At 38.5% G+C, this 27,852-nt stretch overlaps 1 protein-coding gene across 1 annotated transcript; it reads right to left on the bottom strand.

Annotated features, from left to right (window-relative positions):
* Window positions 1-155: 155 nt before the first annotated feature.
* Window positions 156-26,193, bottom strand: cbfb (core-binding factor subunit beta). The gene is made up of 7 exons (XM_086073730.1): window positions 25,785-26,193; window positions 25,291-25,377; window positions 19,720-19,836; window positions 6,322-6,438; window positions 6,079-6,174; window positions 4,646-4,711; window positions 156-1,636 (listed from the first exon to the last, which is right to left on the bottom strand). The coding sequence occupies exons 1-6, from the start codon at window positions 25,860-25,862 to the stop codon at window positions 4,682-4,684; spliced, it is 525 nt and encodes a 174-aa protein (XP_085929856.1). The 5' UTR covers window positions 25,863-26,193; the 3' UTR covers window positions 156-1,636; window positions 4,646-4,681.
* Window positions 26,194-27,852: the final 1,659 nt, after the last annotated feature.

Raw genomic sequence — 27,852 nt, 5'->3', positions numbered from 1 at the left:
TTCCTGAGCCATTGGATAGTGGACCAGAATTTCCTTGAAGCCTTCGGAAGTTGCTCTCCGAGTTTTTCCTTAGCAAATTGCCAAGTGCACTCCAAATAGTTGACAGCAGTGAAAAAGCTACAAGAGTCAGTAAGCAGACCTCTGCCAAGGTCAACTTTTCATTTAATTTTGATTTATTTACAAAGAGAGAAGTGGACAAACGTATCTGTGAATAAGATCCATAGATTGTTCTTTACAATGAAGCGGGATCGCTGAACGAAACAAACTGATTTTGGTTAAATAGAAATGCACAAAAATAACTTGTTTGAACTTTTAAAAACATTGATGTGACCTACTAACAGAACTTTGGGTCCACATTCAGCACACAATAAAACAGATAAAACAATGAAATGCAGAGAAAAATAATAATAAAGAAAAGGATTTTGCTATTTTGTAAATTTCAAATTCCAACCTGACAGAAACAAAACCCTAGCTACTGTTGTAATCACTAGCATAGATAAAAGATGAACAAAAATAATATATGAAAAGGAGTGAGATTATAAAAAGTAAACATCATGACTTTCACACACACAGAAACAACATGGTAATTAATTCACTACGCTCGTGCTGTAACAGGAAATTGTTTTCTTTTACTGCATATACACTTTTACAATCCTTAATGAGGAATAACTGGGGGACTGGCCAATGGATATATTTAAAGTATTAAAAAAAAGTTATTCGATTTTGTACTTTGTAAAGTATTTTGGTGTGTCGATTACTTGTGTCATGTGATTTAGATTCACCCAATTATTCCTCATTTGAACCTTGTAACGACATGATAAATAGACTGCCCATAGAACAGTCAACAAAATAGATATCCCTCTGTTAGCTCCATGCAAACAAAATCCATGTGAACTTGACTGATTGTATCGCATCTGGATGACCTCTTGAGACCCCCCCCCCTCCCCCCACATCATTTATTTAATGACTTGTTGCTACATAACCCCTGACTTAACATTTTGGGATGATTATCTCGTCAATGTGTTCTTTTGAGAAACAGTTACCAATAAGAAAACAATACTTTTGGCATCAATCCCGCCCATCAACCTCCCTTTCAATCCAGCAAGGTAAACTTTGGTCTCAGAACACAGCAGGTTTTTTTCTTTTCGTGTTGATGTCCAGTGATCATCGCTGCTGATTAATTTTCTAATCAATGATCCTTCCGTTTGCCTCTCATCTTCTCACACATTTATTCTTGACCAAATTATACTTTTGTTTTTTGTAATAAGCAGAAGTAAGATTTTGCATGACCTGACCTTCAACTCTTGCTTACTCAGAAATTTTTCACATTTAAATGTGATCAATCACATTCTGTGTCGTGATCATTACTTTGATCTACAATTGGTTCCCTTACAGTTTAATTAATTTCCTACATTCAAATGCCTAAATAAAATAACAGTTTCATTTAAAAATATTGAAATATACTCGAAAAATTCCACATTTCTTTTTAGTGAATTGCATTGAAAGTGAAAGAAAATCAGCCTGAGTCTCGTCCTCTTCGTTTTTCCTCCACTTGTCATCTCCATCAGCACATCTTGTGTTCTGCATCAGCACTGGCCATGTTTAAGCCAGGGCTGGGGTCCTGCTGTCGTCTAGACTGGGGAGAGGGAGAGAGGGGGGAATGATGATTTGACAGAATAGGACAGAAAGGAGGATGTGAAGGATAGCAAGAAAGGAGGTAGAGAGAGGATATAGATTAAGTACAAGATAAAAAAAATCATAATATGTCACAAAAACTGAGTGTTTCTTTCTGCATGCATATTGAGAAAAGCATGTGGCACTATTTCTCTTTTTACACGTAAACCAAAATTTTATTATTTCTAACAACACATTTCTACCAAAATGTTTGAACAGAAACGCTAAATCAGTGTATTGATTAACACGACTAAGCCTTGAAATGTACAACCTAACCAACTGATACAAACAATTAGAAAAAATTGAGAAATTGAAAAACACAAAACACGTTAGCCAGTTTATCTACTGATACTATTCAATTACATATGATTGTGTTAAGTAGAAAGCTTTGAAAACCCGTAATTTAAAATGTCTATGACTTAAACTTTTTTATACACATAAATACATAGATATTTCATTTGTTTTGTACAACTGGTTAAAAAAAATGAAGCAGTTCAATAAAGTACCGCTAGAGGCCACAAAAGAGCTATTTAAAGGCAGTTCTGTGCCGTTGACAAGGTTGACTTGCTGTCACTTAGCAGGATATCTGGCACTGATAAACACGCACGCACACACACGTGATTGACATAACTTTCTAAGTCTTTTGTGACAACGTGTGGGGCACAGCCTGCTCCTGCTGTAAAAAATACTTGTGGTTACGTGTTGTTTACACTTGTGATAGCTGAGAGAATTGGAGTGGGAGGGGGGCGGCAAGGTGAGAAACTGGGCACAAGGAGTGAAGCAGGTAGCACAGTGAAATGCAGACAGAGATTGTAAATGGGGTCACGAGTTCAACTGGAATGCCATTTGTGACTCGCCATAATAGCAAAATATCACACAGTCACACGCTTATAGTGCAATATGTCATGATACAATTTTACCCCCTACCAGCCTGACTGGCTCAACGAGCAGTGAAGAAAAGCACTTGTCAGAGATAGAGGCAAGTCGAGTCAAATCAAATCAGTCAGTTTATTTTTTAATTTTTAATTTTATTTTCAATGTATGCAGTACAAGCTAAATTGACTGAATCTGAACTTGTCATCTGTGGATGAAGATGGACTGCTTTGCTTCCAAAACAATGACTGTGCGATCCGCTTTGTCTATGACTGAATTTAGTGTTTGTGAGTAGCCTTAAAAAAATATTCACTGTTTTTGCTGTTTCACTGTGCGGGGATTCTCTTTGCAGGAGGGAGCACTCTAATCATATGGGCAGGAGAGCTTTCTCTATTGATCCACACGCAAATTGAAGCCAGCGAGGCCAGTGTTGGCCGCTTAACCACAGCTCAATACAAGAGAAGTGTGTGTGTGTGTGTGTGTGTGTGTGTGCAGCAGCTTTGCTGTGTCTGCAAGTTTGTGCATCCACTTGAGCAATATGAACGTGAGACGAAGAGGGGGGCTGATGTCGATCAATACTAATGATATATTAATGCTTTCTGGCCCAGATGATCATTTACCACCAAATTCTCTTTCTGCTGTGTGTATGCGTGTGTGTGTATGTATGTGTATTTATCATTCTATTGCATCCATCCATCATTTTTACAGATACCCTTTGACCTTGACTAAGCGACAAAACCCTGCGTTTGATTGATTGAATTAAGTTCTGTTTCAGTGGGACGTTTTAGAAAGTCAATTCATTCAAGAATAATTGAAAAAACACTGAACTGAATATTAAAAATATGTATTAGCTGTGTGCATTGTAAACATTTAGGGACCTGTAAGCCAGTAAAATTCTTCCAAAATGGATGTATAAATAAGATCTATCCATCCATTTTCTATTCTGTTTTTGTGTCCTGTTCAGGGTCGTGGTAAACTAGTGCCTCTTAGGATATAAACATTTATTTATTGATTTATTTGAATTTACATTAAGTTTAAGTTAAGAAACTTTGACATGTTTCTAATTTTGTATTAAATGGATGATGCTTTCAAAAGTAAACCAATGATCCCAGAAAAAAAGAATTTTTGCAGTTTTCAATGAAGTAAAAACAGACAAACAACAAAAACGTTACATGAGTCAACTGGGGAAAAAAACTAACAAACTCTCAATTATTCTGCTCCAAAAAGATATCCAAGAGCATTATGCAAATTACGGGAACGTAACACACCCGCTAATTTCCCAGTCCAAATGCGCATCTAAACAATTTCTCTACCAGATAGAAGGCCTCTCTATGTCTTCTTCAGGGTCTTTCAGGGGTAAGCAATGGCAATTCTATTAATTCAGTGGGAGACACAAGTTTTCTTCTTCACTGTGCCTCAGGGAAGAAATTGGAGATCAGCAAGATTCAAAACAACGCCTGACTTTTTCTCTTTGTACTTTCCTCATCTGATCTTTGTCTATTGAGTGCATCCCTTTCTGTCCTCTCAAGTTTCTATATGAACGCGGGAAGCCACATCGGTTATGTTTTGATGAGTTCTAATACATATTTTAATCTGATATATCTCTTTTAGGGGCAGAAAGTTGGTGTTGTCAAGTGATCCCTGGTTTGAATCTTGGCTCAGGCACTTCCTGTGAGGAGTTTACACGTTCTTCCTGTGTTTTTTTTCGGGGGGGTGGGGGGGGGGGTGGGTGGTAATCCAAAAACATTCATGTTAAGTTAATTGCTTGCCTCTATAATAGTCCATTAAGTGTGAATGTATTTGAATGGTTGTTTGTGCCCGTCTAAAGTCCTTTAAAGCACCTGACCCCCCCCCCCCCTGTACAAGCAAATACAGCATTTTGTTATTGTTTTGCGTTGCCGTTGTCTTTAGCACAGCCCATATTACATATAGAATTTAAATGCATGCACATTGATACACACACATTTCGCCAAGCACGCCAAGAGCCATTTAACAAAAACAAAAAAAGAAAGTAATGGAGAAGGGCGTATGCACACACGCACAGATGGTGGTTTAGTGCATGACAGTGTGAGAAATGTGAGAAATGAAGGACACAGACCTTATTGTTTTCTGCTGGCTGGCTGGCTGGCTGTCATCAGTCCCAGATTTTAGAAACCACAGGGTCCTAAAAAAATAAACAATTCAGGATTCAATTGTCGGGTGCCACCTTTCCGTGGATTTCACCAAAGCCTTGATAGTAAAGTGAACTTGCATTGAGTAAATGATGAGGACGTTTGGGATGGTTACAAGTTACTGCAGGATGGATGGAGAGTTGACATTTGACAGAACTTTCAGTAACAGAAACCCAAAGTACTTTGCGTATCAAAGGCAAACAACTAATAAGCAGGGATGTATTTTGTCATTTATGGTAAACCCAGTCAAAGGACCCTTCACATTCCTGTACCGTACCGACAAAAAGTTTTATTTTCACCTCAATACAAGATAGTCAATAAAAAAAATCCTATGGTCCTTCTTGAGGATTATTGTCTAAAAAGCGACTCTGCAAAACACATTTGCTGTATTTAATAGATACATTAATCAACATTTAATGTAATCTACGGCAGGGATATGGAACCCTGGCCCTCGAGAGCCACCGTCGTGCCTGTTTCCCATGTCTCTTTCCTCAAACACAGCTGGCTCAACTGATCAGCTAATTAGCAAGCGCTGTAGAAGCCTGATAATGATCTTGTTCATCAATCAGGTGTGTTGATGGAAGGAGACATGGAAAACAGGCAGGACAGCGACTCTCGAGGACCAGGGTTCCCTATCAGTCTTCTATGGCAAACTGATCATGCACTAAACCCATGATCCCAAAAATAGTATAAAATAAATAAATAAATAAAATAAAAAATAAATAAAATAAAAAATAAATAAAATAAAAAATAAATAAATACTAGCACACCTCAAACAAACCTAAAACGTCCCAAAGCACAATCATGCAAACAGGAGAATGCAACAAAAAGTACAAATAAAAAATACAAATCCATTTTGTTTTAATAATTGCAATTAAATACATAAGGCAAAAATAATACTACCATGAAAATAACTACTGGTAATTATTTTACAAATAGTTTGTCATGGTATAACTTGATTAATAACAAATATTTACCCTTGTAAAGCAGACCCCCCCCCCCAAAAAAAAATCACTTGTAATTTGCTTGTAGTGGCATGTTCAGATTAAAAGGGAGACACAATCATATATTATGTCTTTTAATTTCGTTTTCAAATTAATTTATTTAATTTGCAGTCTAACAAGAGACTAGGAATAATAAAAGTGTGCATGCAATCAGTGGCCGCAATTCGCATGGTTGTAGCTTCTGACAAAAGCCAATAAGTCTGTAGACTGTAGCGAGGTGCGGCAGAAAAACAATAGGCCATATTCAGTGAAAAATCTATTTTTGTTTGTTTGTTCGAAGTTTTGTTCTGTTACTGTTTCAAATGAAGTTACATTGTCAAAGCATTTTTTTTATTTTCTCTCTTTCACTCTTTCACCTCTAGGTCCTCTCTGTGTGATCGGTCTCGCTCTTCAAAGTCTCTGGTCCTGCGTCGAGCCTCCTCAAATGCTGCCTGAGCCAAAGCGTCCTCATGCTAAGCTCACGCACAAACACAAGCAGAGCTTCAGAGCAAATTGCAAACCAGTTATTTTATAAAAAACATACGTGAGACACAGTAGTAAGGTATAATGTGTCGTATGTGAGTTTAGTTAACCTTTAATATGTGATGTGGTAGGCCTACCTGTGCCCTCTCATCATCATATTCCAGGAATCCCATCCCATCCAACCTCTGCAGGTCAATCCAACCTCTCCAAATCACACATACTCCATTCAAGATCATTGGAGCCTTTAAATGGACCTGAGGAAAACAGAAGCCTTAAATACCTTTCACTATAATATCAATAGAACATATTCGGACTGAACACGATATGGGTTATTTATCATGGCTTGAAACTGACTGACTGCTTAGAAAGACCGAAAAAATAACAATGTCGACATTTTCCTAATGCAATAGACGGACTGAATGAGCCAGTCATATATTAGTAACACATGGGGCCCTATTTTCGTAGACAGCTCACACGTGAGTGCTTCTTGATTTTCGTGCCTCATTTAGCATGTTTGGGAATTTGACAGACCGTGCTGAGCCATGCTGGGCGTTCCCCTGGACCAAGGGCATTTTCTTTTATTATTACATGCCCTCGGCACGTCTGACAATTTGGTGGCTGAAAGTAGTCTAAACTTTATGTCTGCTGAAAGCAGGTCTAAGTTGTGGCACAGGTCAGGTGGAACGTGATTTTTGTGAATTTGATCGAGGTGCAGGCAGACACATTCTGCACTCTGGACACGTGTGGCGGATGTCATAATTGCATTGAATGCATTATTATTATTATTATTATTATTATTGACACTCAAAATATCTTATTTTCTGTTCTATTACGTTTTCTATATCAATGTTTTTCTAAGGGATACTGGGAATATTGATCTCAACCAAAGTCAAACTTTCACAGATTATAGATTCTGCACCCACAATTTAATTGATTTCAGTATTTATTTGTTTATTTTTGCATTATTTGGGCTTCCAGTCATAAAACCCACGAAAACAGGATTTCAAAAAATCGGAATACTGTCAAGAAATTACCATGTCTACTTCTCAGTGTTATGCATGAAAAAAAAGGATGGATGGATGGATGGTATTTTCAAAATGACATGTCAATCTTTAGTAGTTGGCTTGGCTCTTTGTTTTTGGGTCTGGTGGCCATCATCATATCGTTTTAAAAATACCATCCATCCATCCATGACCTGGAAGCCCAAATTATGTAAAAAAATAAACAAATTAATATTTTAAATCACTTAAATAAATAAAAAAGAAGACGACAAATTTATAATCTATGAAAGTTTGACTTCCTGAATGGAATTATGGAAATTATTCTTTTTTTTAGGATATTCAATTTTTTTTAAAGGGTCTATATATCAACAGTGACTCTTCTATCCATGCCCCCAAATTCTAGAGGTTATGCTAAATTTTTTATTCACAATGGGTTTTTTTTTTTTTATTCCCCCCATTCTGATTTGACATTTGACCTTCAAGTAGCACCCAAAAACCCCGTGTGAGTCATTGGACTGACACATAGAACATGGTAAGGATTTTATAGCAGCTATTACTAAAAACTCTCTTTGTTTAATTACTTCAATCCGTTTTATATAGTATAATGAATCAACAAATCAAAACCCTTCTTTTATAACATGCATGCTTTTTTTCCCTTTTTTTTTGAGACATTGGGCAGCTCCATGCGCCAGTATTTTACTCAAGCTATTTTGGGAGAAACGCATACAGGGCCCTCTTTTACCACAGCTACTCACACTGCACAGAGGATGTAGGGGGACCGCACCCCAAGAGGCTGTGGGTTTATTCCAGTTAGATTTTGTGCATGTTTGTGCATAAGACAAGGAGAGTGGAGAAAAATTAGTAGCAGAAGGGGAGGGACGGCTTCCACATCGTTGGAGCAGAATGGTACTTTAAAAAGAAATCTTCATTTTGCTTGACAAGGAAAAATGTGTGTGTCTGCGTGTGTGTGTGTGTGTCTGTATGAGGGGAAAATATGCAGAAACGGTCCGACCACAAACTTCCTCTGAGAACCATGTCAACCCCCACATCCATTTGCTGACACATACTCACACGCACACACAGGAAAAGGAATACAGCAAGATGTGGCGAAAAATGCTTCCTCCTCAGGAGTACCTGGTCTTCATTTGAAAACGATTAATGCTGCGGGGTTCGCAGTTTAACACAGATTCATAATTTGAATTAAGATGAATACCTTTTTTAATGTCATGAACACTGTTGGAATTTGTCATATTACAACATACTCAGAGGCTAAAGAAGTGACAAAGATAAAGATTTGAAGTGCCGGAGAAAAGGTGATTATTTCGATGTGCAGCAATGTTGACAAGCACTGCACACAACTCACAACAACAATGTGAGCAGATGCATCGATGCTGCATTAGTGCGAGCAAAACATGAGGTGTCCAGACTGGTTCATCAATATTATACAGTAATCCCTAAACGGTAGTCTAGGCCTGGGTCGCTGTGGCAATGACAGACATGATGTTCTCTTTTTAAACTTCTAATTACAACAAATTAATTTGAAGCTTTCATATTGTTCTTACAAAGCGTTGATGCTAAAAACGGATCCATAAGCTCACATCACAGTTATGGTATGTAATATTGCATTTGTATGCCAACAAGTCGAGACTTATGCTCCTATCATTCCATTCATTTTATATACCACATCCTAACAGGACCATTCCAGATAAATCTGGGTGAGTCAATTGCAGGAAAATAAAATTAAAACGAATTTAATTAAACTCACATTCACGCCTACAGGGAATTTATTGGGGGGACGATGCAAGCATGAGGACACCATGCAAACCCCACATAGAGATGTTCCAATAGAGATTTGCACCCACATTTATTCACTGTGAAGTGAAGTCAATCACCATTCTGCCATATTGCCTCATTAGCTCACCTTCAACCCAAATTCTTCATTTGAATTGAGAATGACCCCTAAATTCCAATTCAATTCTTGAATTTGAATTTGAATTGAGGTGGCAAACCAGGAAGCAGAATTGCAATTCAAATTTGAATTGCAGGAAGTAGAATTGAAATTCCATGAAATGTAATTGCTTTTTATTAATATTAAAAGCCAGATAAAACCAATCAATGAAATTGTAAAAAAACAACAACAACAACCTTTGTCTTAGTTGAACAGCACTGCGTTTCCCAGAATCCTTTGCTTTATCTCCATCTTTAAATAGCTGCCTAAACATTTTGGCCATTTTATTTAGAGCACACATCTAATTTTCACTGATATGTAATGACAATGAGTTTCTTTGAATTGCATTGAATTAAATTTCACTTCCTGTAATTCAAATTCAATTCAACACCCTGTATGAATTCAAACTTATCCATCGAATTGAAGTGAATTCTGAAATTCTGAATTTTGCGCAGCCCTGGGGTCTATTTCACAAAGCAGGTTTAGTGAGAACCTTGGGTCAAGAAACCCTGAAATGTGAGAAACTTTGCATTTTCTGTTTCAGAAAAGTAATTGAAACCAGTGTCATAAAAATAGGTAATTTAAGCTCCCGGTCAGTTACCGTAGTAACATGTTTCATGAACCAAACCTGGTCATTTGCAGTAAAATAAAATAATAATAAATAAAAATCGAGTTTTTTTTCTGTCCCCGCCTCCTTTCAGCCACATTTCCTCATTCATAAAGTCCGCTGCGGCCAGTTTTTGCGTAAATACGCCTATAGTCTATAGCGTAAAGTCTTTTGTCACGAACATGGCATGTCCTTTTGACAATGACCCAATTGGAGATTGTTATCAGACCACGCATAGATATGCTAGCATTTCCGGACATTTATCTTTTTGAGCGGTACCGTTTCACATCACAGTCCATCATCTACAAACACAACTTGATCTGTCCTTACATTTGCAACATTACCAGCCGTAGTCATGCGCACATCGCAGTTTATATTCTCCGCCGCAGGATTGCACCTAAATGAAATGAATTAATGAGTTACTATTCAACAGGTTTCCCCTGTAATCTTATTGTGATTGCAAAGGACTACATTTAAATGTACGCATTGACCCGACACCCGAGCAGCAACGTTCTCCCACGTCGCCTTCCTCTATGGGGAGCCGCTGCGGTGTTGCACTTTTTTTCTAAATACATGTTCAAATTTGCTGTATGATCGCATTAAGATTTTCAGTTGAGAGGGGTAAAACAAAAAACAAAAACACGGAAGCAGAGGTCGGCGCCGCGCATTGCGCTTCCCAGTTGCCGTGGTGATTCGCCGAATCGGGGCTCCATTGATGTGGTCTTTTTAGCGTAGTAGCAACGCCAGGTGAAACAACTCTGCGTTGATATAACTACCTCAAATCAGCTGTCCTGGAACCGACAACGCAGCATGTTAATTCACAGTTCAGGTGTTAGTCTCTGTGTTTGTTGAACATGCTTCGTGACATGGACCCCAGGTCCCAATACACCAAGTCATTTCCATAAAGGCATGATTATGACTAACAACAACAACAACATAAACAAAAACTCCCATTGCCAAAATGTGTCTAAATGATCATACCCACTATATGCCCAAAAATGTAATTTAATCTGGAGAATTTTACGTTTTCATTTAACTTGTTCATGTCATTAAACTACCATCACGGTCACTGTTCTATTTTTCAAATTTACAGCAAATGCTTCCAAATGCGGGTACGTAAATCTGTGTGCGACAATGAGTGTTGGCGGACAGCGTGTGACACAGATGTAGAAGGGAAGAGTTGGCATCGCATCTCTCATTCGGCCTCGTGCCAACCATCCAGTCAGCATCTATCAACTGCCCCATAAGACACGAAACAACACCCACGAGCGGGGATAACACAACAGGCATCTTTGTTTGAGGAGAGACAGTATGTACCCCCAGCACACGGACACACTCTAATCACACAATCTTGTAGATTAGTTTGTTCGTTGTTGCTATTCTGTCTTGTTGAGTGACATCAATTCAAATCAATGTCCTGTTTCAATTGATCAACGTGAGCCCCACATTGCTCAAACTCTTCTTTTTCCTTTCTTTTTCTCTTTTCCACTGACACCACCCCTGCCAGCACATGAAAGAAAATGACCCACGTGTTTGTCTCATTACTCATCCCTGATTCACACACAAAGACACACACTCACGCACACACTGCTATCCTTTCACAGCCAAGCTACATGAACATGACACCAACACTGTGCTGATGTCACGTCATTTGCAATGTTTGGGGGATAAATCACTGATCGTGAGGATCTGATGCTGGGGCCGTTTCTATATAAACAAAACTTTCGTTTTCAAGTTAAAGTTAAGCTTGTTAAAGTTCCATCAACTGAAATGAGTTGAAAACTTAATTTTATGATCAGTATCTCATGGACCCCCCCCCCCCCCCCCCCCCATCTGACTTGGCACAATCAATTTCTCGGGGAAGAGACAATATGAGGGGTGTTGTCTGTTCATTCGTGTTGGAGTGTGTGACAGGGGTGACAGCAGCAGGTGGAGAGAACGCATGTTAGGGGCAAACCTCGTTACAAACCACAGAGCAGACTGAAATAGAATACTCGTACTGTAGATACATAGACTAACACGCATTGTTCCACATTGTCTCAGCAATAGCTACTCAGGCGGAATACGTGTTCTTTCATTAGAAATAATAAGCATAACTGATTATTCAAATAATTAATTTTTGTATAAATGCAAGGAGCCCTGCGATTGGCTGGCAACCAGTTCGGGGTGTACCCCGCCTATTGCCCGAAGCCAGCTAGGATTGGCTCCAGCGCCCCCCGCGACCCTTGTGAGGACAAGCGGTTAAGAAAATGGATGGATGTAAGGAGCCAGATATACAGTACGACATTAGACATTGTACTATGAACCTACACTAGGGATGCTCGATCATGGAAAAAATAATAATCATGATTATTTTGGTACTAATTGAAATCACGATTATTCAAAATTATTATTTTTTTGTTCAAAACAAGAAAATGTTTAAACATTTGAAAATATTAACACATCCATCCAATCAATTTTCTTAACAAATAAAATTAATTGAAACACTATAATTATGTACATTTTTTTGGGACCAAACAGAATTTATAATAATATATATTATTTATGTTAGCAAAAATTTGGAGTTGGGGTGCAGCGTGTACAGTATGGCTTGTGGGGTGCAAGCTAGTTTTGACAGGGGTGTGTGGTGAAGGAACCCGTGTAGGCGTGCCTCAAAACAACTTAAAATTAATATTATTCGGATATCCTACTGAAAATTCTAGCGAATAATCGGGTATTTGGATAGAAAAAAACCAATACTTGTATATACTTTCTTGGTTAAAGAACAATTATTAATACAGAAGACAAAAAACACATTTGCATGAAATAACTAACAACCAACTGGTTTTCATTTTTAGAAAATCAACTCCCCCCCCCCCTTTTTTTCTTTTTTTTACTTAAACTGTGCTTGTCAGCAAACAATTTTCCTCTGAAACAGTGAGATTTTAGACAAATCTCTCCCCATAGATTTTGGTCAATGGAACTAAAGTGACAACAGACCCACAATCGCGATTTTGTCAACTATATAAATAGCACATTTGAGTAAGCCTGGTTTGATAATAAGTGATTAGCATCAAAGTATGCGCAGTCCATCAATCAATTTTCTGAACTGCTAATCCTCTCGAAGGTCGCGGGCGTGCTGGAGCCTACCCCAGCTGTCTACGGGCTGTAGTTTTTCCGCCTTTGGAAAGTAATCAGGCGGCTGGAGCACTTTACCGCTGCTAGCTAGCGCGGCTAGCTTGCTGCTTGGTGCTGGTAGCTCTCTGTTAGTTAGCAGTCGCCGCTAAAAGCTGGCAACAGGCGCCGTTCAATACAATGTCAGCATAATTATGTCTTAATGCTCTTAACTGGAGTGTAACATGACTTGAGGACTTACTGACGTGTCACAACAGTTTGGGGCACTTATATCGCCGTTGTTCACAAACTCTGAATAGACGAGCACGTCGTCAGTTTCTCTCAGCGTTAGCCCCGTGCACTTCCATGCACATTGCCGTTAGCTTGACTACGATTATCTCAGCGGGTATCCGAGGCGGAAATGATGAGGACTCGTTTCAGCCCTATTATTAATAATCGTTTTTGTAATCGCAGAGGGTAATTATCGAAATTGTAATTACATTTTGATTAATTGCACAGCCCTAACCTACACCATCTTTTGTCAAACTTCTACATTTCAGAAATCCTATGATCAACCCCTACTGAACACACACTATACCTTAATCCCAACATGTTTCTTGCTCTGAAAGAAAACACTGACATTTGCAATATGTTTTTCATAAATGTCATAATGGGAGACCGGCAGTTTGTTTTTCCATTGTGGGCCTGTAGACATGCAAGTTCCTCTTTGTATGAATCAACTGCTGCTTGTTCCTATGGCTTTCACAGACATACAAATGTCATGCAAATGCACACAGACAGCAAATCGAGTTTTACTGAAGTTTGGATATGAAGTGACCTGATGGGTCAAATTCATTCTAATCCATTTCCCTTCTAGTGCCAGCAGGTATTGTGTTGTTTTCTGCCCCAAAATACAATAAAACATCTTGAGCTAAAATAGTTTTATCAGTTTAGTTTCTATCCATATACTGTGCCTGATACCCATTGCTTGATTAAGTTCCTGCCTTGTGAAATATAGCCTTTGCAATAAAGCTGTGAACCGCACCAGCACCAGATTTTGGTCGAAATATTTCTGTTTCACATTACGGTTCATTGACATTTGACCAAACCTCGTGCAAGACCAGCAGTCACACAAATGAAACCTGACAAGTGGAAACATGTGAAGAAAAAAATAATTTGTTGTGAATTGCAACAATCCAAAATGTGCATTAGAAGAATAAAAAATTACCATTAATTCCATGCCATTTTAAGGAAAAATGCTATATTGGCACATATTGATCTTTCTTTAAAATAATGTCATTAAAAAAAAAATTGTACTAGTACTAGTGGTATCTGTACTTGGTATCGGCTTCGTATAAACACAAGTGTGATCAAACATCCCAATGTCAAATATGAGTATGTTGTGACTATATTCTTTTCTTGTGCTCCAAATCCCCCCAAATTAGAGACATACCAACCAAATGCTACTAACGTCTGACTGCATTGACAATGCAGGTAAACTGTCTCGCACATTTCACTCCTCCCTCAGTTACTGGAAGAGAAGGACATACAACAGAGGAATGCAGCTGACACACACATGCTGGATGTCACACCAGCCTGACCTCTCACTGCATTGAGCCTTGTGTCACTGTCAGTTGTTTGTGAATCTCTCTGATAACACACATCATTTTTCTTGACCTCTACGTGTAGACAGATACAGTCCACACAGCGAGGATTTACAATAAACAGAGGATGTAGTCTGAGTGGGGTGCAGTGCATTGTGGGAATGGGCGTGGCCATTGATCTGAGGCCTAAAGTAGGAAATATGAAACCTAGATGGCATGTGAGCATGTGCATGTGTTTTGCGGTACGCTAGCCTTTGCTAACTGGGAGCGTCTGAGAGCAGCGGGAACAGAAGGAAGCAATTAGCGGGGAGACTTTGATGATGTCACTGACTGATGAAGAGCCCTTGGCACAGCTTCTGTTCAAAACATTTCTTATCTGACACCAAGGCCTTTCATTGAGTGATTCGTCTTAAGCAGCAACGCCTTCTCCTGTCGCGTACAATGTCAATGTCAACTCACTGTGTCTGCGTGTGATTGTGTCAGAGAGATTAACTCATTCACTGCCATTGACGGCCATAGACGTCAAAAATTCATTTGAAATATTTCTATTAGTTTAACATTTTTTTCCCACTTTTGTTAACAAGAGTATGAAAACCTAGATTTTTTTTTTAAATACAGATATAAAATGTGTGATTAATCGGGAGTTAACTATTGAAGTCATCCGATTAATTACAATTAAAAATTGTAATCGCCTGACGTGACTTAAAGATTATTAAAAATTTGGGGGGTCAGGCGATTAAAATTTGTAATTGTAATTAATTGCATGATTTCAATAGTTAACTCACAATGAATCACGAATTGTATATCTGTTGTAAATGTACAATAAAAAATATAGGTTTTCATTCTCTTGTTAACAAAAGTAGAAAAAATGTTAAACAGAAATAGTTCTGAATTTTTGACGATAACACGGAAACTATTTCAAAAACATAACCTCACCTCCATGAGGCTCATGCCTAAGCTTCACAAACAAACTGAGAGCATTTACTAAAGTCAAAAGAGGATTAAAAAAAAGTTATATGGTCGTGGAAGACTACAAAGTGTGCTACTAGGCCTCCTCCATATGTTTATGAAAAAATGATCTACAACAAAAGTGTTCAAAACAATAGTAGGCCTAAGGGCAACCCTAATATTCATGCGTTTACATTTCGGCAAAACTCGAATAAAATATCAGAACTTTATATCATGTTTATTATGGTGGTCAGATCATGTGCATCTGTATTTGACTTTGCTCTTGCAAAACAACTGTGCAACTGCTTTGTGTTGATATTCCTGGCCTCATTAAAACTTCATAGATCTGTGAGCACAGTTAAGGTAACAAAGAAGGCGCTATCATCTTCCTAACGCGCACGCACACACGCGCGGCCCCAAAATACACTGCGCGCAGCGACCTTCCCTCTCACATTCTCTCTCACACACCCAATTACACACTGCAACACTCATCAACACAACACTCAGTTGCAAACCGTCAGTGCACGAGTGTTAAATAATTGAGATTAGTCCGTCAGCTCTGGGGCAAGGAGGTCCATCGATTCTACAGACTGCATTTTTAATGAGCTGCCAGCCAGCATGCATTTCAGCTGGCCAGTGTCCGTGGAGGGGCCTTCTGACACACACACACAAACACACACGATCGGTGAGTTTAGGCGAGGTGCCAAGGGAGACAATTAACAATCACAGCAGCAGGGTTGATCTGCTGTGTGCGCTAATGCTGCCTGGTGGCCTCTTTAGGTTATTTAACTTTGTCTCTGATTTCGACTGAACCCGATCATCCTCATGAACGGGAGCTTAGCAGTGATTCCACCTCTGAGACTTCTATTAATTGATTGGCACAAGAATTGCAGGTGATGGTGGAACTGAGTCAAACAAGATTACATCATCCTGCTTTCATCCTGACACTCAAATCTTTTTGGACTTTGTATTGCGCAAAAGGCTAGTCCGCAAAAGCAAGCTGGTAATGGAAACACGTGATTTTTGAAAAGAAAAAAAAAACACTCAAATATCGCCCAAATGTTTTTACGCTCTCATGAGGTGGTTTTTGAGACGTGTCGAAATAGAAGTATTTCGCAAAAGTGTAATGGAAACACTTTTTGCGCATTCCCCGTAGTCATGTGACCCCTGCCCAGCACGGAGGAAAATAAGTAGGAAGTACGAGGCCACTCGCTTTCGTGTCGAAGCTGCCTCCAGAGGGGATAACAAGTCTTTTTAATAGGAGCGTGCCAAAAAATTCTCATTTAGTACGATTCTGAATCTATTTTTAATGTCCCCAAATCGATTTTATTTCAATTATTTTATGCTGTCTTGCCCTTGTTTGTGTGTGCCTTTATTGGGAGCACTGTTCATGTTGTATGCGATTTGGCCACTTAGGAGCAGTGTGGTTCTGCTCATTCTGATACACTGTTAAGTTGTAGAAGCAAAAAGTCATGATTAAGTTATTCCAATAAAAGTTTTTTTTTTGCAATGTAGGATGTTAAGATGCTCTGTATACATTCCTGAAGCGTTTTGTATGAATAGTCGTTTTTTTGAGTGATAAAAGTGCCACGAGTAGCCCGCTAATTAGCATTAGCGAGTCAGATTGGAGGAGATCATGACAATTCTTTGCATATCTATAAATTGAAGCAGAAATCATTGTCAATCAAATAATTTTTAATCTAAAATTGTTCTGAATCAATAATCGATTCTGAATCGAATCAAAAGCCCAAAAATCGGAATCAAATCGTGAGACAGTCAAAGACTCCCAACTCTACTTTTTAAGCACAAAGCGATTCAGTCATGGAGCCAATATGCCGCCGTTCAATGCACATTCCATATCGGTGCATGAGAAATGGCCGTTGCCCGGGGCAACGAGCAAACGAGCGACCTTCGGCGCACGTTGTCGTTCACCACCATAACACGAGTTACAAGCGCGCGCACACACAACACCAAATGCCCGACCCGCCCGATGAGGGGAGGGAGATGTTTTTAAAGTAATATTAAGAACTCCGTGCGCCTGTCTTCCGTAAACATCATGAGCACCTTCTATGAGAATTGCGCCTCAGAAGCGAAACACTCTTCAATTAGGGCTGGCTTGAATGAGGTACATACTTGTGGGACATTGCTCTGAAGGAGTGGCTTTGTTTCACACGGGACAGGAACTTTTAAATGATTATCAACACATGTCTAAGAAAATGAAATGAATACTCATTTCTCCAGTATGTTAACTACTGGTTAACTTGGTTCATTGTTCAAGCCATTGTCGCAGTTATGCACTTTTCAGCCGTTTATTGCGGTGTGGTTCTCAACCGCGGTCCTCGAGTACCCCAATGCAGCCTGTTTTCCATGTCTCCCTCAGCCAACACAAGGTGTTTCAAATGATCAGCTTTTCAGCAAGCTCTGCATGAAGCCTGATAACGATCCTCAGCTGTGTTAGTTGGGGGAGACATGGAAAACAGGCTGGATAGGAGTACTCGAGGACCGGGGTTGAAGACCACTGGTTTATTGGATGCTGGAAGATAATTAAAACACTCGCAGAAGCTGTTGTCAGCCACAGCTCACACCCAAACACTTACACGTAAATTTATCGACATCATACGCCATTTTGTTCAAATACAGTGCTGTTAAAAAGGATTTGCCCTCTTCTTGAATTATTTTTTTGTGTGTGCATAATTTCCCCACTTTAATGTTAAATTGTGATGTATCAGACAAAGGCAACCAAAGCAAAGATATATTTAAATAGCTCAAACGAATGCACATACACACACAAAAAACACGTCACTGAGGCTTTCAAAGTACCGCTCAGAATGGAAAATTACAGTGTCGTTCAACATTAACTCTTTTCTATGAGGCACTGAAATAACGAGGTGAACTTTACAATGTAAATAATCAAAGAAAAATGAGCAGAGTGCTGCAGAATCGATTATTGATTCAGAACGATTTTAGATAAAAAAATTCTTCAGTTGCAGTTGAATGTAATAATGCAGTAATCATGACAAAACGTTACTGTGTGTATTAATAACATTTCATGTGCAAAATATAGGGTAATACAGACAAAAAAAGTTCCACCATTTGGATCAGCATTTTAATACAATAACATAGTGTTCTTAAAAACGAGGTAGTAGAGGTCTTATTCCTAAAATACACTTGCATTTATTATTGTAGCTCGGCCACTGCAACATTATGCACAGTTCAAACAGCACTGTACTGTACTTGAATGTAGGAAAATAAAAGTGCACTTAAGTAATGATTACATTTGGATGTATTGAGAATATTGAATGAAAATCATACTCCAATAAATGTTTAAAAAAAATATCCTAAACATTAAATAACCTGTAAAAAAACTTTTTTTTTTTTTTTTGTAAATACATTAAATATTTTGGAAGGAGATCAGTTTAGTGCAGAATTACTGAGGTATTTTAGGAAACTTGTTCACCCTCCTCTCAATTGTCCCAATTTTTGTTGTTGTTAATAATAATAATGCATCGGATTTATATAGCGTTTTTCTATCTCATCAGATACTCAAAAACGCTTTACAATGCAATGGAGACATTATTCATGCACTTACACATCCACACTTTGTGGCGGTAAGCTACTTAAGTAGCCACAGCTGCCCTGGGGTAGGCTGACGGAAGCCTGGCTGCCAGTGTGCGCCTACGGCCCCTCCGACCACCACCAAACATTCGCACCTTCCATAGTGAGTAGCACTGGAGGCAATGTGTGTGAAGTGCCTTGCCCAAGGACACAACAACACATGACGTGGGGAGAGCGGGGATCGAACAGCCGTCTCTACAGCCTGACCCACCGCCGCGGCACAGTATATACGTGCTCTCATTTCTTTCATCTGTGGTGATTTGGCGCAGTTGCCACTTTTATTCATAAGAACTTTGCCCATTTCTACCACTACAATGTGCAATTAGCCATCAAGTAATGCAAGCAGCGCCAACCCTGGATATTTATATTTATTTGATGATCTTAAATATTAAACTGCAAAAAAAATGGGAATTTGAGAAGAGGAGATATACTTTTTCATGGCACTGTACATTCACATTCTTGGTTAAATTACCCACTTCAAACACCCCCCCCACCAAGCTGTTTTTAAAGTGCACAGGAAGGGATAAAATTATCGAAACAAATATTTGCACATGCTCTATATTGCAGATTAAACATGCTGCAGAAACAAAAGCTCACCCTCCAAGATAATCATAAAAAATATATATCTTACACCGAGTAATCATTTGTATTCAGTCCTTCCATGTTTGTGACAAACAAATGAGAGAGTGTGCTTATATTGGTTTGTGTATGAGCCCTACCTTTCCTGTCTCTCTCTCAAAGTCAACATACTCCCTGGTAGGAACCTGCCTCTGATCTCCATGCAGGTTGGCTGGAAAGAACTGGAGGGAGAGGTTGGTTCCTGTTGCTACAAAGGCCTGTGGAGAGGGAGTATGAATGGACTGGTATTAGAGACTTTCAACATTATGACAACCCTGAGAGTTTGATCAAGTCTGCCAAGAAAAAGACACTTTATTACATGGGCAGAATTGCGGCATGTTTTAATGTATGGATTGGTAGGTACATGTTAAATTATTGTTAATTTCCTCAATAGTCAAGGATAATTAAATCAAACGCTAAATAGCAGCAATGAGTGCAGAATAATTTTTCTTCAAGTAAAAAAAAAACAAAACCCAGATTTTTGCGTTCTAACATTACATTCCTTAAACCAAATTGTCCAAGCTTTTAAGGTGGAGCTCACTAAAGTGATTATTTTCCCTTTTCCGATATTAAAATGAATTAAACTAATTTTGCAAGTATTTGACCTCTGTTAAATGGCTTTAGCTTTGGACAGACAACACTTGCACATGCTTTCTTACACACACGCTGAAAAACAAATGAGATGAAAAATCGATTTAATGCACTGCCCTGTCGGAGAGCAACGATTTGTACAGGCGGAACATTAAGGAAGAAATTTCCATTTTTATGCATCTGTGTGTGCGTGTCTGTTGTCTGTGTGTGTGTCTGAGACAAATCAATACTAAGGGCATTTAGGATGGATTTGAGCTGGATGCGTATGAATTATGTACTGTGTCATATTTGAGAGGAGGCGGAGAGAAAGTCAGAATGCAAGAGTAAAGGCATAAGTCATGAAAACATTCAAAAATAAAATAAAGATGCAACGATTGTGTGTGTGTGTGTGTCTCTCACGCCAGCACACACATGCACAGACACATACGCATTTTTTTTTTAAAACACCCAAGTCCTAATTCCTGCCCTATTTGATGTATCGGATTACAACCATCTGACAGTAATTTGCTGCTCCAGAGAAAAGGAGGGAAGGAGAGAGGAAAGAGAGGGAGGGAAAGACAGACAAAGAAGGAGGGCGTCGAAGGAGGAACACAGTGAAAGATGAGAAAGAAAAATGGAGGGAACGTGCAATGGCAGGAAGGAGGACGAAAGAGTAGTTCAACAGAAAGGGGAAGGGAAACGGAACTGAGATGGCAAGACCGGAGCCCGGCACAGCATGAAAGTCAATAGTTGTCATAATGAGCTCACTGAGGTTAACTTACTTTGAATTATTGTCCCATCTATCGCGAACGTCAAGATTTCTCATCACATTCAAGCTGTATGATCTGTAGGATTTGCATTCATACTGCTGAGTATTAGACACGATGCATCCGTATCATTTTCTTTTTCTTACATTTACTGTATATTTTGCATTGTTTTTAAACGCTGATGTGATGCAATATACTTATTTTATAATTACTTTTTTTTTTGTAAGACTAACACAACCGCAAACAAAGACTGACCTCTCCGACAATGTTATAATTTTGTTGAAGAAAATTTTTCGTCAAATTTTTCATCACAATTTTTTTTTCCAGACGGAAATTAAATGAAAACTAAAATAGAAGCCATTCATTGAGACGATGACGCTAACTAAATTGACCAACAGTTTTGTCAATGACAAACGAAAACGAAAACACGGTGACCAAAATCCAATCAAAAGAAGATTAACCACACAGAAACTGTTCACTGCACTTATTTAATGTTCAAACATGTTTACATTCATTGTGCAGCTGTAAGATTAATATCAGGCAATTATGCACTTTTTTTTTATTTAGGTGAAAACTAAGTTTCAAGACGGCATATTATTGTCAGTTCAACATGTTTCATTGAAACAAAGTTGAATCAAAACACCGTTGTGTTCAATGTGTCTTGCGTGTTAAAGTTACAAATAGGTGTGTTATCATTTTCTGTATAAAAATGGAAATGTATGCTGAAGGAAAACGGCAACTAAATTGACAATTTAGTCGACTAAAATTGCTCGTTATTTTTCGCCGACTAAAATTGGATTCAAACTAACATACAATCAGATAGGGGTGTGAATTGCCTAGTACCTGGCGATTCGATTCGTATCACGATTCACAGGTCACGATTTGATTTGATACCGATTAATCCCGATACGAATCTATAAATTGATTATTGCGAAAACATTTTTAAAACTCAAATTTAGAAAATGCTAATCAGTAAACTTGTACATTTATACTGTAAGATTTGTATGACAATGTATTTATTTATCTGAAAATTCAGTCTTATAACTGAGCCACTGCATTTAACAAACAGGTTGCAGTCTGTGTTTGAACAGCACTGAAATAAAATATTAAGGCTTAATGTTCCATTAATATAACATTCTTAAATGCTTAATGTGTGAATCCTAACCCTAAGTGAGACGTTTTGCTGAATATTCCCATTAAAAAAATTGATGTTTAAAAATCAATTCGGCCGCATATCGAATCGATTCGAGAATTGCGCGCTGTAATATCGCGATATATTGTCGAATCAATTTTTTTCTAACACCCCTCAATAAATTATGGCTAAAACCTTAATTAAAAGGACTATAGCAAGCTACATTAAAATTTCGTGCCGAAATTAACACTGAATTAGGTTGCGCAAGTGTACCTAAATAAATGGCCAATTTGTGTTCTTCAAAAGCATCGGCTTTAACTGGACTATATGCAAACTGTGCAAACTACATATTAGATAAAAGTTTTAGATGTCTCAATTGCTACTGTCTTGTTCACAGGAGGACAGTGATTAAATTGGTATGATGTTACAATATACTGTATATCAGTGGTCCCCAACCTTTTTTCCGCCACGAACCAATTTGTTATGAATGATACGAGCAACACAAAAACGTGGGTGTTTTGTAGATATAGCTACTGTAACAATAAACGAGAAGCCACATTTTGATATTTTTATGTAATTATATTAACAGTGTCCTCCTGCACAGCAGAACAAATATAAAGTTCACAAATAACTAAAATATTTCATAGTCTTGGATAATTAATAAACTGGAAGTAAAGTATGTTTATTATTCTTTTAACTGTGCAGCCCGCTGCGGCCCGGTCCAAAGTGGTTGGGGACAACTGCTGCATATATTAACAAACAGACCCGAGTCCTGCACAGAGAAAATCAACCAACTTGTATTTATAAAGTGTGTGCTGACTATTAATTGATCATCGCGTTGGTGATGTGTTTCCCGTCGGTTAGACTTGTCTATAAAAAGAAGCCTTGGAGTCCGGCTGAGGTCCGCTAGTTGTTCACACTGACTGTGAAAATAGCAGGAGGTCTGTAGATACAGATACAGTAAATCAGCGACATGATGCCACGGTTGCCACGGTTGTCAATTCTCACAGTCATGAAGGAGCTTATAAATACAGTGAGGACAGACTGTCTGACGCATCCGTGGACGAGGAAAGATGGTAAAACTAGACGGGCTCCCTCACGCCCTGCTGAGACCGGGACATGTAAAAATACAGATGGAATGACATCGTGTTTTTTTTGGCCAAATTCCACAATATTTTTGGAGGACATCATTGGACGTGACTTGAACAGATTTGGCTCAATAAATCTAGAGGCATAACACAATGACTGTGTGAGTGTGTTCTAAAGTTAAAAAACTATTAAAGCCCACTTTTTATGTTTTCAGAAGAAGCGTTGTTGTTTGCAGACATAGAGCTCAAATTTGTCAGCCTAGTTTGTCTTCATGAAATGAACCACATGATTTCACTTAGGGATGAAACGTTTTTATTAATTTACTGATTGATAGCGATACAGTTTCAAACTATTTTAGTTACTATTTCAAAATTTTAATATATTTGCTGCTTTTGGCAGTGGCAGTTCTTTTCAAGCTTCTTCCAACAAGCAAGCGAAGACAGAGGAAGCACGCATTTGTTACGACGTGGCTAAAACTGGTTGTTTAGAGAAGCATTGCAGTTGTGCTGGCTGATTGGCTGAAAAAGATGAACTTTCTTTATGCAGGAGAAGAAGCACTAATTTATCAGACCAGACTGTATCTAAAAAATCAACACCAACCAATCACAGTTGATCATGCAATTAAAAACATAAACATATGCAAATATGTCAATCACGAATCATTGCAGACTTTAAATTAACAAAAGAAGAGAACATGTTTTTGCCACCTTGGCAGGTCATTGACAATTCCAATTTCTTCAGGCACCCCCTTGCCTACTTAGTCATAACAAAAACACCCCGAATACTGCCCGCCTCCACTCCCTCCACTCCATAATCAACAATACAGTACAACTATGCACATTACTCGGGGGTGTCACCATGTACACATTTTTACTACTGCTCCTATTTAAATACATACATTGTTGTCATTTTAATGTAATTTCATGTGATCTTGCACAAATTTCTTTTGGTTCCTGTTGTTTACAATTTTGAATGAGCAAAGAGGGCGTATTGCAGATGTTGTTTTGATATTCAACAGACTCATATCTGAGATTTAACAATGACATTTTGTATCGTTGGTTTTGTTGTGAAAGTGCCCATGTTTGCAGATTGTTCACTTTTACATCAAGAAAACCTCAAATGTAGTAATCATCTCATCCCCTATAAAACTGGTACAACATAAATTCAAATGGGAGAAAAATCTAAATAATTCCTGATAAGCAAAATCTATTTGAAGCTCTGTAAGAATATTTTATATATTTTTTAGTGCTGTCAAAGTTAAAGCGTTAACTTATTAATTAATCACAAAAAATTTGCGCATTAATCATGAATTTTTTTGACCATAGATTATCCTTTAGCATGACAGCGGATGGCTACGTTTAAGGTACCACAGGTTGTGTTTGAGCAATAAACATATTTACATGCATTTAAGTAAAAGCATTTAATAAATGTTTGTGTAACACATTTAGAATATTTGTTCATGTCAAAATATTGGGGTCATTTTTTTCCCATTTTAAATCATGCAAGTAATTAACTGATTAGAAAAAGAGGAGGATGAGTGCGTGCAGTGGATCAAAAAATGTTGACGATGAAGACGTCCTCATAACATTAAATGTCAAAAAGAATGAACACATAACCTGGTGCTCTTCAAATTTGGCAGGAAAAAATATTGATAAAAAAGCCTTTTTTGTTAAGCAATTAATTGTGATTAATCAAAATTCTAAGATGTGATTAATCTGATTAAAAAATGTTGCTCTAATATTTGTATCCATCAAACAACTGGTTCTTTTCCCTGTTTACTGAGACATGACAAAGTACTTATAATTAGGACAATTAAAATGAAAATGCTCGCCCAGACGGTGTGATGCAACCGTAATCTGTCTGGGTGATCACGTGTTGATGTTTGGGTGTGTGTGTACTCATGATTGTTGGGTAAATACTATTGCAGGAAGTCAAACCTGATGACACGATTGACAGTTACAGTCTACTTCCTGGTGCAACATTCCGCATTTATTCTCAGAATAGTTCGATTTTTATTTTCTTTCTTTCTTTATTATTTACCAATACATTCAATAAAAACACGAAGAAAAACAAAGAATGTTTGACTGTGTGTTTAGTTTCGTGCTACTACTTACTATTTCTGACCGTCCATCTCTGCAGGCGTTCTGGAAGCGGGCTTGTCTCTCCTCATGTGGTCTGTCCCTAAAGCCAGTGTATTTAATCTGAAACAAAACATATAGGAATCTTGAGAAGCCCGGCGACGACGTACACATTTAACACGCAGGAAGTCAATTCAACACTGACATTCGTTTTCAGGAAAAGCCACGGGAATTTTTATTTAAAACTACCACGCTTTGGTTCCAAAAGAACAAAGATGCAGGCAAATCATCTGTTTGGAGCAGCTTTCATAAGTGTGTATGTAAGGCTCAAATAAATACAATTGAATTGCACTTATTGGTTATTAAACACTTTTTTAATAGGGTTAAATCACACATGATAAATGTGTGTTTTTTTCCCTCAACTTCAGGCAGTAATTAACTGTATCTGTACAGCATCCGACTAAATGACTATATGAGCCAGGCAGCCAGTTGTGTGTGCATGTGTGTTTATTACCGCCGTGCACGCTCACCTCACACTCCCTGCTCAACTTGCGGAAAAACTCCTCATTCTCAAACTTGCTCCTCTGGTCCGGTACTACCCGCGGCATCTTTTTCCCACTGTGGATTCCTTAATTTAAACCCTGCTTTCCCCCCCTACTTACTATCAACTAAAAAAAACAACCCGCGCACTCAACTTTTTTGTTTTGTTTTGTTTCTTCGAGTCTTTCAACTCACTTCCCTTCCGTGTATGAGTCGGCTTGCCTCTTCCTCGTGTGGAGAAATGTGTATGCTGCTTTCCACGCGCCTGACTAAAGAATTTTGCTATCCCTATCGCGCTCTTCTGTTTGCCTCCGAGTGCGCCTTATTAACTGACCCACGTAGACAGGAAAAAAAAGAAGCTGAAGATCAATTTGACCGCCTCTCTCTCTCTCTCTCTCTCTCTCTGCTCTCTCTCTCTCTCTCTCTCTCTCTCTCTCTCTCTCTCTCTCTCTCTCTCTCTCTCTCTCTCTCTCTCTCTCTCTCTCTCTCTCTCTCTCTCTCTCTCTCTCTCTCTCTCTACCTGCGACTTTCAAAACGCTCCTCCCTGTGTGGGCCTGGCCAAACTTCACACATTAAAGCCACCATTCTTCCATTATCGATAGATATGAGATGAAGCCACGGGAGCCACCTATTTCCTAATGAATGTGCCACAAACCACGTGACGCATACAGGGCATTACATGCTCGTATGGTTTTATTCATTATTGTGGGAGCCGCAGTGTTTGGTAAAGATCATCGAAACGTATACAAACACAAATATGTCTACACATTATCATTACGAAAATAGGAAATCAACGAAAAAAGAGACACATTTTCTCCTCATTTTGGCTTATCCGATTTCCGCACGACCGTGAAGGCACCCAACGCAGTCTGCTTCCTGGCTCCGCGTAGTCGCTCTTGCTCTTGTGACTGAACACCCAAAATACCAGCCGCCCCCATTCACAACAATAATACAACTACACACGCTGCTCGGCGGATCACTGCGCATGCGTGCGGTCCCAAACCGCCCAAACTTTATGGGATCCATATGTGAGAGACGAACGAAGCAGGGACAGTGGGACACTATTTAAAGGCTCCCCAAAGCAGAGTGGAACCGTTTTTCGAGATGGGAACGGTTTTCAATTGCTTGTTTAAATATCAAACCAGGGATTCGAAATGAAACCTTACACGGTCAACAGCACGGAATCTATGTTTCATATGCAGATGTTCATAACGTGATTACTAATTAGAACACGGTGTTCTGAAAACGATTCAGTTGACTTTCAGTTTGAGGTAAGAGAAAGTACGTTGACTGTTCTGAACTACATCATAGGGAGGCGCTATACCCGAAATCTGATTATTTTATTATTGTTTTATTATTATTATTTACAGCATTTTATTTTAGATTGTAAAATATACTATTATTATTATATTTCCTCAGTCCCCTATGTACATTCAAAATCTAGGACTTTTCCACAAGTCAAATGGTCATGGGAAGGCCAAAAGTAAGTCACAGTCCTGTTACCTAATTTATTATTATTTTTATTTTTAATTGGTTATTTTAAAAATGCACTTTTTGTTGAATCACTGTAAAGTGCTTAGTGTCAAAATTCCATTAGCATTTACGCCTTTATTTCATTTGCTAAAAATTCTCTCCTGGGACTATCAGTCCGGTTACTGAAATGAGAAGATTAAGTACATTAAAACAGTGACATAAAAAATGATAAAGTTGCCTGAGAAGGCCGGGCTAATATACGTATGGAGTAGGTCCATATGTCTATTATCATATTTATAGTTGAAAAAAAACGACAGAAATTCAAGTTTATTTTGAAAGAGTCACAACAAGCAAATGGCACCAGTTTGGTGAATCGGCCCATAAACACAACTGAAACTACTGTATTTAGTTTGTACGTGGCCAATGAAAGTCTGGTGTGAGGCACAGCGTAAATCTGTGCTGGGCGGGCTCGACTAAGTTTTGGTATTTGCGTAGACCCATACAAGCTGGTGTAGCATGACACATTTTAAAAAGTATGTTTTGTGCCAATGTGGGCGTGAAGATAGCTGACTTGTTTCGCCGGCA

The sequence above is a fragment of the Leptonotus elevatus genome, chromosome 4, assembly GCF_054856555.1.
Source record: "Leptonotus elevatus isolate MCC_2025b chromosome 4, RoL_Lele_1.0, whole genome shotgun sequence".
NCBI lineage: Eukaryota > Metazoa > Chordata > Actinopteri > Syngnathiformes > Syngnathidae > Leptonotus > Leptonotus elevatus.
Note: the sequence above shows the minus strand (reverse complement) of the source record. Positions and strands in the feature narration are given on the sequence as shown.